The 14192-nt window shown below is 38.6% G+C and overlaps 1 protein-coding gene across 1 annotated transcript in view; it reads right to left on the reverse strand.

Annotated features, from left to right (window-relative positions):
* vmp1 (vacuole membrane protein 1) overlaps nucleotides 1–14192 on the reverse strand; it is a 105530-nt gene that overhangs the window by 80220 nt on the left and 11118 nt on the right. Inside the window, exons 4-5 of the mRNA XM_015379028.1 lie at nucleotides 6211–6301; nucleotides 5099–5209 (exon numbers count right to left, since the gene is read on the reverse strand). Of these exons, the coding sequence (XP_015234514.1) occupies nucleotides 5099–5209; nucleotides 6211–6301 (202 nt within the window). The remainder of the gene's footprint in view (nucleotides 1–5098; nucleotides 5210–6210; nucleotides 6302–14192) is intronic.

Here is a 14192-nt window from a genome sequence, read left to right on the forward strand (position 1 = left end):
CTTTTAAGGCTAGACTTAAAACTTTCCTTTTTGATAAAGCTTATAGTTAAGAGTGGCTCAGGTTATCCTGAGCTATCTCTATAGTAATGCTGCTATAGGCTTAGACTTCTGGAGGACATAGGGACCCCCTTTTCATCATTCTGCTTCATTCTATCTCTATTCTCATGCTCTGCAGATAGTTCAATCTCTAATGTTATGCTCTCTTTGCTTCTCCTCTCCACTGTCGCTACAAGCATGCTTAGTGTGAGGGATTGTATTTGAGTCAATGAGTCGATGCAATCAACTGGTTTTCCTTAAATAGAAAACTTTGAGTCAATTTGACTGGATGATCTGGTTGAACTGTAAAGTGCCTTGAGATGACATGTGTTGTGAATTGGCGCTATAGAAATAAACTTAACTGAATTTAATTGTTGTTACCACAACTTAATAAAACAGGATTTTTAAAAAAACTATTTAGCATTTTTTTTAAATCTACATCAGAAATGGTTAACACATTTTTAATAAAGCTTGGCGTAACATATGTACAGTCTACTGTTTGACCATAGTTTAAAGGGGTATATATTTTAAATCCATATATCCAAAGATATCTGACAGATTACCACGTCCTTCTGGGATATCATTTGTATTTTTGTGTGTTTTTCCACTTACTTTTTCCTAAATTGATTAAGCCAGGCATACACTGTATGATTCTTTGCCTTTTTTGGGCCGATTTTCCAGTCTTGTCAGAATTTTTCGATCGGGCGAACTTTCAGCCTGATCGTGCTTAATGTAGTATACAGGGGGTAACGAGGGGCGATCAGCCTCTCACGATCACCTCCCGATCAGGAATCGTGAGGTCGGGAGAAAATCAAACATTTTTGAAATTCAGTCGGCCTTCGTGGGCAAATCACTCAGTGCGCAAACAAGGATTCTTCTTCTTCCTCTAAGAATCAAAAAGCAGAAGCATGGCGAGGGTGTGGGTGAAGTGGAATTCTTTTTGTAAAATTGACAGATCGTAGTAGCCACATTTGCTCAGCCATGTCTTTGTCCAAATACATTGTTGCCTTTTCTTTTAAGGGCTTTCAGCACAACATGGCACAAATTGCCAAGGCAGCGCGTTTCTCTTTAGTGAGCTACATATTCCTCTTTTACTCGTTTGGCTTACAGATAGACGAGTCCGAGTAGCGCCATCTCACTGCAGAGAGGAGTCCGACGCAGTTTTTAGACATACATTGTGAGCAGGTGGATCGCATCAGAGCGTCGCGCCCCACAGTGTGAGAACATACATTGAGAGCTGCGAAATTTTAAACCCTGCGGTTTCGTTGTACAGTGTGAGCTGTAGCTGCGTGCGACGATTGAACAAATCGTACAGGTTACGCCCATCTTCAGTAAATAAAGCCTTTCCTGTATATCTACAATAACAGCACTGCTTTCAATGCAATAGGGAAACAACTTAGCATCTCCTAGTGAAATTTGAGGCATAAGAAAAGCTCCAGCATGAAAAAAGAAACATTTTATTCCAAGTGGGATAAGACCGGAATAGTGCCAGGAATACGGTACGACTATCAGTAGGGAGCTAAAGTTGCAGAGTTGTTGTATGTGGGAGTAAATGTCATTATTAATGCTAATACTGGTGATAACAATGCTATTCTTGGTCTTATAAATAGATTAGAGGTGAGTATTGGCATGAGTGTTGCGATTCGATACCTGTCGCGATACTTGGGTCACAATATGATATTATCACGATATTGCAGTATCACTATATATTGCCATATTTTCAGCAAGTGCTGTATATTTTCATCAGAAAATATTGATTAGGTATTATTATCCATGTTGTTTGGGGTTTTTCTTCCACTGTGACTGACTCCAATACAGATTTGGTGCTGCACGCACAGTTAAAGGGCTCCACAGCGCTTTCTGCCAGAGTGGTGGTGCAGAGGTAGCCCATTTTCCCATCAATGTTTTGTGTAACCATTTTTTTTTTGAAAATCGATACTAAGAAGTGAAAGATCGATATTATATTGGGCAGCCGAATATCACGATATATCGCCAAAACGATTATTTCCCACACCCCTAAAATAAATAGATAAATTGTATAAAATAAACAAAGTCGGGGGGGGGGGGGTCACAGCTGTCACAGCTGCTATAATTCAGAAGGCGATTCAGGATCATTGATGCTATGTCTCTGTTTGAGTTTACAAGAAAAATCTATTTTATTTTCTTTGATGAATTTGATAAGAGGCTCTAAAGATGTTTGACTACAACTTAGTTCCTGTAGATCGTTGTATATAAATTATATAAATGATCTCCATTGGTCTTTAACCACGCTGAGCTGTTGCTTTACTGCAAGGCACTGCAGGCTTAATGTTTTTTTTGTTTTTTTTTATGGTTCTGACAGCAGAGGGTGCCATGTCTGGTAATGTCAGCTTGTTGCACCCAGTGATGGAATTCTCTTTAGGCTCATAAGGACTGGTTTTAATTCCCTTCCTTACCATCATATGTTTCTTACTGTTAATCCCATGAAAGATGAATGTAGAGGAATTAGGAGCTCTGATTTGCTATACTCAGATAAAGCCAATGTCTCCTTAAGTCAAACATGAGTGGGGGTTAAGTGGCAGTGTGGTCAGGATGAGGGATGCTGTGGGCGATATGGTCATTAAATCATTGTTTTTTTATTCTATTGTGAAAGGGACAAAAGTGAAAATTAAAAAAACAACAAGTCTTCATTACTTTTCGCTATATTCACTGTATGGCTGTGACTGCATGTCACAGCTATCCAACTCTCATAACAACAAATAACACTTTGAATATATACCCATGCAAAATAAGCTTCATTGGGACATCAATTACATACAAGAGTGGGATTTTTAGTGCTAAACACCCGACACCCTAAAAACAGATTGGTCAACACAACCAAAAACATTGGATGAATTTTACCAATCTGTCTAGTAGTTCTCAACTTTGAAAGCCAAAACCAGGGTTTGAACCAACAATGCTTTGGTTGAAGGGGAAACAGCCAGACAGTCAGACCAGTAAACCATCTAACCAAAATTGGTTTAAACAACTAGATAGGATGTTTTTTCCAACCAATCTAATCTTGCAGAGTAAAGTGCAGAGTAACGGCATATAATCCTCTTCTTTGAAATGCATCAATCCCCCAAGAGATAATAATAAAAGATGAAAGACTGTTTACAAATTGACAACTGACAGTTTACCTTTTTTTGTGGGGATGTGGGCGTTGGGCGAGATGTTAAACATAATTTATTCTAATTTATCATTTAGATGATAAAAAAAAAGTTTTTATCACGATAATGATAAATGATGCGATAAATGCCCACCCCTTAATGAGGGAAAGTGGAGCCTCAGTGGATCCTCCACCTGATTGCCCACACGTTTTCCGAGCCCCTCTGCATATAAACTCCCTATTTCTTTTAGTACTCATTGCTGGTGTCTTCTATTTACTTTCATTGTCTGACCATGGTATATGAATATAACATCTAAGAATGTTTTACATTTATTATTAAAGAGACAAATAACTGCACTTGTGCTCTTTGCTACAAAGCCAAACATGATATTATCCCCCATTAAAAGTAAAAATCTGTGATACATGCACAGTGGTTATATGAATATGGTAAAAAAACAAAAAAAACCATCACAGCCTTTTGTCAAAATGTTTCAGTTTAAAAGCCTTTTTTTTGTCTGTTGCAAAATTATTCTCTCCCCCTAGTTGCAGTTTTCTCCTCTCTTTAGCTAAGGTCTGTGTTTTTATTCTTATCAGAAAGTGAATGTGAGCTTTTAGGGAGCTAAAAGCATCTTTGAGTGTAAAGAGATATAATCTTGTAATAAACATGTGTTCTCCTGATAAATATGCTTTTATATTCGTCTTTAGAATAATCTGAAAATGATTTGATTCTGAGCTGGATATGTAGGTATGTTGGTCTATTGTTGAAAGGTTTGGTTAAATTCTGCTTAGTATTATCATAAAGATGGGTTTTTAAATGTTGTTTTGTTTTCTACAATCATTTACTAATGAGACTATCTGCACTTTACTGTTTATAATGAAGTCTGTAAATTCATTAAAAAAAAATCAAAGAAAATCAATAAAAAAGAAATTTACAGTGCCTGTGTTTTCTTTTACAAACATATTTTTTTGGGAGAAAACATCTTTTATAACCACCACGTTATGTGATTTTAAAAAAGGCGTATTTTTAGTGAGCTTTGTGCATCAGCAGCGCTAATAACAGTGTTTAACAGGCTGTATCTCACAGGCTGGAGACAGAATGTACAGCAGCAGCCGCAGGAAGGAGCATCAGGTTCTGTCATGAACTCAGTGACACCACAGCCTGCAGTACCGGACACGCCCACTAGATGGTGACATTACCCCTTTTTTGAAACTTTCCAGTGAATTGAGCAGCGCGGAAAGAGAGATTATAGGGGAAAAATACAACAAGGTCTCTCATATTACATTTTGGAGCGTTTATCTGAAAACAAAACCAAAACAGCAGGATGAGGAACACGCACTTCAAAGTTCCTAGTTCGGATCCGAGCATCCGAGTGTGAGAGATGACAGATGGACTGGAAGCAGAAAGGACCAGCAGATGTCCTGGTATCAGAAGAAAATATCCCCCCCACCCAAAAAAAAAAAAAAAAAAGGAGAAGAGTAAAAGTGGAAACGCAAATAAGAGAAGAGGCATATATAGGGGAGGGAGGGACAAATAAAAAGAAAACAACAGAGAAAGAAGTTAGAAGGGGAGGGGGGGGGGTTGTTTTTATCCTCATGTGGACTCAGAGGGGTCAGTGAGTGCAAATGTTTTTAGACTGCCTGTCAAAACAATGCAGCTACCTCAACATCCCCACTTCTCTCTGTAATGCAAACAGACAAATGCATCAAAAATAAATGCGAATGCATGAAAACAACTCCAGAAAATCACTTTTTTCTTTTCTAACTCTGCAGCAGCACAACCAGTGAAACATCAACAGTGCCTTTTAAAAATCTGCGTCACTGACTGCGCCACCATCATCCGCTCTGTTTGGGTTTGAGCCGTGACATAAACCAGCATGGGGGGAAGTGAAGAGCTGCAGCGTGGAGTAGCTCTGCCATGAACAAATGATGTCTTACCAGGTAAAGCAGGAAGGTGTGCAGGCCGGTGCCAAGACCGACGGAGGAGAGGATACCCAGGCCGACCCAATAGGCGCACCACAGTGTCTTCTTCTCCATGGAGCACACGTACTGCAGGGGCCAAAGAGAGGGACAGTCCACCACATGGCAGAGCCACATGCATAAGGGGGGGGAGGGACCAGAGAGAGAAGGTACATGAGTGAAAGTGTGAAAAACAGAGGGTACTTTAAAGGGTGGGAGAGGACAAGTGAGCGAGAGGAAGAGAGAAAGAGAAACCTTCAGAGGGAGAGGTTGTTGGGTTTCAGAGCAGAGCAGAGCTGTAGGGTAGGAGTGTTCAGCACTCAGAGAAGAACAGCACCATTATTCTTTCTGGTGGCAACCAGCTCTTACACAACATGTAAAATAACACAAGCCAAGATCTCTCTCTCTGTCTCCCACTCTTTCTCTCTCTCTCTCCACCACTATGACTTTATCCCTCCATTTTATACCTCCTCCCTTCAGCCAGGGCAGGTTGTTTCCAAAAGGAAGCATCAAGAATCCAGATTACGGGAAAAGAGGAGGGGACTTTAAAGGGTTTGAACGGAATATATGTCAGGAGGTTGGGAATGGTGAGGGGGGGAGGCTTACCAAAGACTCAATTTCCCAGGAAACCCAGGAAAACAAAAACAGCACATACTGTCTCTGTTTGCTGGCAGAGTGCTGGGAAGTGAGGGGCCAGCCATGAGCAATTGTTGCTGAGAAGAAGTGATTACACAACTCACAGGCCTTTGCATACAAAACTGAAAAGAAAATGCCAATGGGACGTGAAAAGAGTTTATCCAAAACAGAGATAGTGGGAGAAAAAACTTCAGCGGAAGAGCTGCATGCAGATTTACAGAATGACTGGAGGATGATTTTAGGGAAGTTATAAAGAAAGCAGGAAAAAAAAATAGTCTTATGTTATTTTAAGTAATGCTATGACAGAATGATGCGTCGATTAAAAAGCTTCTCAATTACAGGATAAACAGTTTCTAATAAGGTGTATGCCTCTTAAAGCTAGAGCCTATGTACTGTAGCTGGTTACATCACTGACAGCCCCTATGGTATTTTCATATAAATAACAGTGCAGTCACCTTCTGATGTGGTCCCTCAATGCGGTAAGCAATAGAGAGAAGCATAAGAAGCATCACAAGGCCAAACACCATCTGTCTTTGATGCCAAAGCCTAAATAGAGAAGAAAAAGACAAGAAAAGAGGAAGGAAAATGAAACAAAAACAGAAAACACGATGGGGAGGAATTGTGTTTATAGGCAGAAAAGTTGGAGTGAGTAAAGCAAAAGGATTTTACGGGGAGGGGGGGCATGTAAGTTAAGACTGCAAGTATTAGTAACAGCTTTTAAAGGAGCAAGATCTTTGTTTTATGTAGGATACCTGAAGAAAATGTCTGAACTACCTCCTCAGAACATCATCAAGTTCTGCGGAGGCTTGTTTATTGACCATTCATTGGATTCTATTGTATTTGGACAAATATTTATTTTAAATTTAAGTGGTGCGGACGGTGAAGACTGGAGCTTATTTTTTGTTTTCTATTTAATTTAATTATTGTAAGAGGCATGTTAAAGGCTTTCTGATTGACATTGCTGTCTAAAGCCAGTAAGATATTTATATTTAATCCACAAATCTGCTAAGGATTATTACCCTTACCTGTCTGAGGACCAACAGAGTTGCAGAGTCAGTCTAACACATTTTTCTATTCATATTTTTTTCCACCACTTCTTATTGTTTTCTATTCCTATTTGAGTATTTTTAATAACCCATGTCACTTTTCACACTTTGCACATCCTTCCTCTTTATGCATGTCTTTCCAGCTCTTAAAGCTACAGTGTTTAATAATTGCAGGTATTTACTGACAGAATGTAAGACATTATGCATAATTATTTTATTAATTATCATATGAACTGAAAGTCTCAATCTTTATTTTTTTGTTGCCTTATGAAGCAGAAATCAGGGGCGGAATTAGGAAATTTGGGGCCCTAGGCAAAAACAGGCATGAGGCCCTCTGAACTGAGAAAACAACACATAAAACAGACCCAATATACAGATACATAATTTTTTATAGAATAGACATACATTAATAGAATAGACATCCATTATTTGTTCTAGGTTTTGTCCCTCTCTTCTTGTCCCTTTTCTTCTTGTTTTCCTCTCTATGTTTTGTACTCAGCTGACTTTTCATGCTGTCTCTAAAGGAATGAAAGATTTTTTCCAAGCACTAAGCTCACTTAGCTGATTGCTCCTTCCTGTGTTTCCAAAAAGGCGACGGCAAAAGTAAATAACCCAGTCCTTCTTTTCACTGTAGACAAGCCATGATCTGCTTATCTGTTCTCCATTTTTCATTTGGATGAAAAAATAGCTGCATGAATCATGACAGCAGACAAGATAGAGGAGAGCAGGAGGCGGGGTTACCAATCTACTTGCTCAGGAGAGCAGAGTTCGCTGCTTTTATATGTTGTTGCCAAATTCTCCACTAGTAGAAAAAAGTCGCTAGATTTGGTGCTAGATGTTTTTTTGAAATAAAAGTACTTGAGAGGTCTCAAAATAGTATATAGCGACTAAAACGCTAAGTTGGCAACACCCCTCTTTGCATCGTTTGTTTTGAAATGGTTTGCTGCGTTCTGATGACATTTTAGCAAAAGGATTGTGATAAAAAAACATATTTAATGTGCACAAGTAAGGAATAGCTGTATTAACTATACATATAAACAGAGTTTTATGGGGCCCCAGGAACTTGGCACCATAGGCAACTGCCTATTATTGGCCTAATGGTAAAGCAAATCACATGCTGAGAAGGTTGGAAGTACCTGGTTTGATCTCCAAAGAGTCTCATTATGGGTCCGTAAGCGAGACCCTTCATGACAGATTTCTTCCAAGTGGCAGGATCAAATGCATAGGAATGTAAAATGACTATACTAACATAAAGATTATTGATAATATTAGTCACAGGAATGCTAATAGAATATAAATCCCAGTTAAATTGCTAACAGAGTAAAGCAAAAGCAAAATCCCTTGGTTTTCCAATGTGGCTATCGTCCAGTTGAGCATGGCATCATTTCTAAATGCAACTAAATGCGAAGTAAACGAACTTCAGGAGAAAAACACCACAAACTATGAACTCAGTTAAAGCGGAAAGAATATATATATGTACCCTCAGGGTCCAACCGTGAGGGTACATGAAATGCTGAGCTCTTTAGATACAACATGCTAGTTTAAAAGCACTGTTAATATAGTTAATATATAAATGATCTAAAGCAATACAAACATTTGTTTCAGCATTTCAACACAGGACTTAACATGTCTAAAAGCAATGTTAGTTTAGTTAATCTGACGTTTAAAGGACAGCTTATAAGGATTAAAAGGAAGGAACTAATCTTTCAATGACTGGGAGATAGTTGTAACAAGTTAGAACCTGTGCTTTAGAAATGTATTATATTAATGTTTTATACCAGTTTATAGTTGCAGATACAGTTGCAGTATCTTGTTCTACCGCACCCATTTTCAAATGTCACCAAAAAATTGTAACCGTAGCAGTGAGGCAGAATCCTGGCTTTTCATTCTTCTTAGATTATCTAGATGCATAAATGAGCTTCTTGCATTTTTGCTGTGAGCATTATTGGTGGTACTTTGGATTTCCACTGGTGTAGTGGTTTATATGGTACACATAAAAATCACACAATTACTGTATTGGCAAGGTAAACAAACACAGTGAAGTGGGAAATAGTGAAGCAGGAACATTCACTTGTAGCAACTAGTGTGTTTTGTTTAATTCTTTAGAAGGAAAATGACATCCACCTGAACTTTACTGTTCATGAACTGGAAAACCAGAGGGATTGCCTAACTGATATGTTCACTTAACTCATGATTAAAATAAAACCTAATGAGAAGGTTTTATATTACATTTTCTAGAATGTTACTAAACCACACTGATCAGTACTTACAGAGATTAAAAAGTTGAAAATTCCACTTAAATTCCCCCTAAATGGTTGTTGTTGTTATTTGACTGGAGTCACGCTTACCTTAAATGCAAGAGATTTAATTTAGACTTGGCTTTGAAAAGCCAACATTTTCTGAACTTAAAATTGGATTCAAGTCCCTTTTACTAAAATTTACATTTCAGATTAATAACAGGACACATACATTTTGTCTCATTTCTCAAATGCCAACCTGTAATATTTTTTCATTATTTTATAGAATCATTTATCAAACAAAGCCCTTATTCTTATGTTAGTGCAGCAGTACTTTGTTAGGAATCCAGTTTGTGTGGGTTGTTTTTGTGTTTTTCTCTCTCTACCGCCAGGTGGTGCTCTTCTCCTCCTTGGGCCTCCCTGCACACCTCGTTGGATCATTACCAGAGGAGTATTTGAGCAGCGGGCTATCACTACCTTGAGGCCAGAGTGTTTGCCAGTTTTGGGTACTCTAGCCAAGCTGAGATTAGCAGAGTCTAACCAAAGCTTTGTTTCTCTGAGTCTTATCAATTCAATTCAGTTTATTTATATAGCGCCAAATTCATAACACATGTCATCTCAAGGCACTTTACAGTTCAACCAGATCATCCAGTCAAATTGATACAAAGTTTTCTAATCTAAGGAAAACCAGTTCACTGCATCGACTCATTGACTCAAATACAATCCTTCACACTAAGCATGCTTGTAGCGACAGTGGAGAGGAAAAACTCCCTTTTAACAGGAAGAAACCTCCAGCAGAACCAGGCTCAGTGTGAGCGGCCATCTGCTGAGGCCGACTGGGGTTCAAGGAGAGAGAAGCAGAGACACAAAAAGCAGCTGTAAAAGGCGGCCTCGTCCAGGAAACACACAGCCAGGCAGACAAGCTCTTGTTTTGTCTTTGCTCTCCGGCAGGAAGCCCTTCCTGTGTAACTGGATAACATGGACCTGCTCCCCCTGGAAGGATTACTGAGTACACACTGAGCAGGGGTAAACCTCCACATGATCCGTTCAAGTCCTCTTTGAAAAACCAAGTACAGTAACAGTCCGCTCCTTTACTCCTCTGGGTCCAACGTATGTCCACCTGTCCGCTCTCCAACGAGTTCCCTCTCCTCCAAACTATATTCAAGGAGCCCCCTCAAACGTGAGTTTCTCTCCAGCTATATTCAAGCCTCAGTCAATTTTCCTCCCATCTCTGTGACCTCTCCTTCAGACTTTCCAGTTCCAGTTCACCAGTCCACTGAGTTCCAGCTCCTACTTCTGTGTTTCATCAACATTCAATAAACCTGTTAAACTTTTTCCCTTGGTCTCTGAGTGGTTCTCTGCATGTGGGTCAGATCACTTAAACCAATTATGACATACTTGTTATGCTACTGTAACAAGTAGTCCTTCACAGAAGGAATTAGAAGCATCTGAATATCTGCCTACCATTACAGAATAGTTTCAAGGAGTATTTACAGTTTTATATTAATCCAGGCTCACAGAATAAGACGGGTTTGTAAATATCATAATCACACCATATTGGTGAATATTTCACTGACAGGCAACCAAAACTATTGAATGTCTCTTTAAAAATGATCTAAGAGGAACAAGTTGTATTAATGAGGGATAGCTGACGAATCAGAGGCAAAGAAAAAGAAACATCATCTAAACAAACTTGTGTGATGACAAAAACAATCAAAGCAAGAGTTGCTATTTACCAGAAAAAGATCAAATAATTATCAGCCACTCTTTTTAACCAGCATCAAATCCAATTGTTATACATCATTCCCAACTAATTGGCTCATTTCCTTTCCAGGGATATGAGGCTGAAGGCACAGCCGCATTAAGACCATTTTGTTGTGAGCCTCACTTTAAGAAGAAGGCTTTGAGTTAAATCTACCATAACGATTCCTCCCCTTCCACTCCAAAAAAAAAAAAAAAAAAGGATCTGTTTACACCTACAGAACAGTAAAGGCACAGCAACAGACAGTGTGATGCCTTGTGGACTTTCTGGTCATATGTTTTACATTACAAACCACTTCAGATAAAAATCCACAATAAACTTCTCTGCACGCTTGTAACCCATAATGCTCTCACTTATATGCCACCCTAGCAGTTAGAACACCATGTGTTGTGAGCGTTGCGTAAATAACAGCTTCTCTAAGTCGGAGCACTGCTTGTGGTGCTTGTGGTTAACCACATCCTCTTGTAGTTTTAGCATAAACACGTTGTCCTGACACACTTAACCGCAAAGGGGCCCTGCGAGAGTACACTCTGACCTTCTTCTGGGCCTTTGGTGTCAACAAAGTTTATTTAAGACTTTTTGTGCTGTACCTGGATTGCACATTAAGGCAAACTCTGACATAGTCTGACGCAATGTTGTTGCTCTGCAGGTATCAAAACAGTAGTTTGTGAGGTGGAGTTTTGTTTTTCAGACTTTAAGTAGGGTAATTATGAGGAGTAATAGAGGTAGATAATGATAAGAAAGGCATTCAATGTCTCCTGTGAGGTGTTTAAGATATTTAATTGAGTCTAAGCTGTGAGGCTGATAGCGCAGAGAGACGGTCAAGGTCAGCAGTTGTTTGGTGTCTGGGGCTGTTTGTGTGAATAAGCGTCTGGGTAATGAAAGATGGACACTCTTTTAGTGTTGCTATTTCCTCCTCCTGTATGCGCACAACTGAGACGTCTGTAACACCTTTAAATAAAAAGACAAACTGATAAACTCTAAACTCTGCTCACATGTTATAAGTGTGTCACAGGCATAACAAGAACACAGACTAGAAGACTCATACTGTAGGAGCTGCTTCCTTTTTCATATATCAGTTAAAAAATAAAAACAGTTCTGCATTGCGTCCTTAAGTAGCTCGGCAAAGCACTATTACTTTATTGAAGTTTCTGCATTTTATCATTGTGCAGTATGGCAACAAACATAAAGCATTATGTTTTATTCATTTTGAAAATGTCAACAAGAGTTGCTTATAGATTAAATGTAAAACTTATCACATCTACCAAGACATGGCTGTCCATCTATTGTTTTTCTTTTATATACTCTGTATGAAATAAGTACTGCTCTAAAATATCCTATAACATCCGAGTGTAAGGACAAATAAGTTGACAATGTTGGACAATAATTAACCTCTCTGTATCTTTTCTTTTCCTTTCATGTGAGAGTACACTTATGTCCTGTAGATTATTGGAAACATGGTTGAAAAGTCAATAAAGATAAGGTTGCAGAAAAATTGATTATCAGCAGAGAAGCACGTTGTAACTTTGCAAAGACTTAAAGCTCAAGAAAGAAGAAAAAGACACAATTTAGATATTTGTTAATTTATTAGTTGTATTTATTTTCAAACACTTCTTCCTCTGCTTTACTCCTAGTGTATCTCTCTGTGTGCATCTGTCCCAGGGTTTCTCAATTGTGGCTAAGTCTGTTTTCCTGCACGTCTTAGATATGTATCTTCTTCCACGTTTGAAATAAATAGCTGAATTACCTCCTCAGTTACAGTCAGGTTCTCCAGAGTGCTGTCAATGACCTGAATATGTTATTCATGTTTGTTAAAGCAAAAGAGAACTAAAAAAAAGAAGCAAGAAATTGAAACTGAAGGACCAGGACAGAGGAACCATGATCTGTCATATAAATTTCCCAGGAAATCAAGGTGTGAGATGCACTGGTCAGTTGTGATGTAAAGCATACCTCCAAAGGACACAGTTAAGAGATATCAACATGGAAGGAAAATTCAAGCCTTTCTGAAAATCCAGTCGACAAGTCTAAGCATGGCACTTTTTAGGAGAGCAGTTTTTGCCTGACTCTATTATGTCAAGTGTAAACTTTGGCATAGAAGGGATTGTGGGGTGGGGCAGTACCTAGAAGTTGGGCTTAAATTGATTTATTGAATTTATTGATCTTACAGTGAAGAAATTTCCTCGTTACATCAACTCAAAGATAGACGGAGAAAGTGCCAAAGGAAGTAAAAGGTGCATGGGTTTATATACAGTACAGTGCGTCCACATATATGACAGCTGAAGTCTCTTATTTAGCTGGATTATTATACAGGGTTATTGCACAGGGTATTTATATAGATGGATATTTATATATATATATATTGCTATTGTACTGGGTATCAAATATAAAGAAACAGGAAACGGTATTAAATAGTAATTGCACATTGTACCTTGCACAAGTTACTGCCATTGTAGTGGTGCATCGTAGAGTCTGGTTGCAGCAAGGATGAATAACCTGCCTTAAGCGCTCCTTTTTACAAATAGGATGTAAAAGTCTTTTACCAAAGATACTCCTATTGCTCCAGCTTACCAAGACATTTTGGACAATTTTATTGATCAAACACTGTGGGAGCAGTCAGTGTGGCATTTTCCTGCACTGACATCCCTGCACATTAGTGGAAAAAGGCATATCCTTAAGGCCATGAAGCTTGACAGAAAGAAAGTTTGATGTGGAAGAACCTGACTGGCATGTACAGAGACCTGACCTCAACTGATAGAACATGTTCAGCAGGAATTAGGGCAAACCAGGCCTTCTTGCCCCATATAAATGTATGAACTGGAAACAAAAGCACAACTAGAGTATGATTAAAAATGTAGCCTCGTGAAAAGCTTTACCAGAATAATATCTCGCAAAGACTAGTAAAACACCATATTAAATAAAGGCATACATCTGTATAAATATAAAAGAGTTAATAATTTCTGTAATTTTCTGCATATAAAACCCTTTATTTATTGTACATCCATAGGGTTAAGCCATAAAACCGCTTTACATCAGGGTTTGAATCCCAGGAGTGTGAAGAAGGGTAACCAGTAAGAAAACTTTCCAAAACCTGTATGCAAGTTGTACTGACTTGTTGCAGTGATCCCTGAATAAGAGTGCCGCCAAAAGGACTCATCCTCATGTGGATGAGCAATATTTGCACTGTAGCTCAGTTCAGTTAAACTTTATAATCCCTGAAGGGAAATCAACAGGAACACATATAAAAAAACACACAAAGAGGCTCATCAACAAAAAAGACATTAAAGGAAGGTCTTTATAATGAATACAATACTTTCATAAAAACACAGTGGGCCGGATCTATCAAAGGTTTGCGTGTATAAAAACGTGAGCTATTTCACTGCGCACGCTAAAAA

Source organism: Cyprinodon variegatus, unplaced genomic scaffold, assembly GCF_000732505.1.
Source record: "Cyprinodon variegatus isolate N-32 unplaced genomic scaffold, C_variegatus-1.0 Scaffold184, whole genome shotgun sequence".
Taxonomy (NCBI): Eukaryota; Metazoa; Chordata; class Actinopteri; order Cyprinodontiformes; family Cyprinodontidae; genus Cyprinodon; species Cyprinodon variegatus.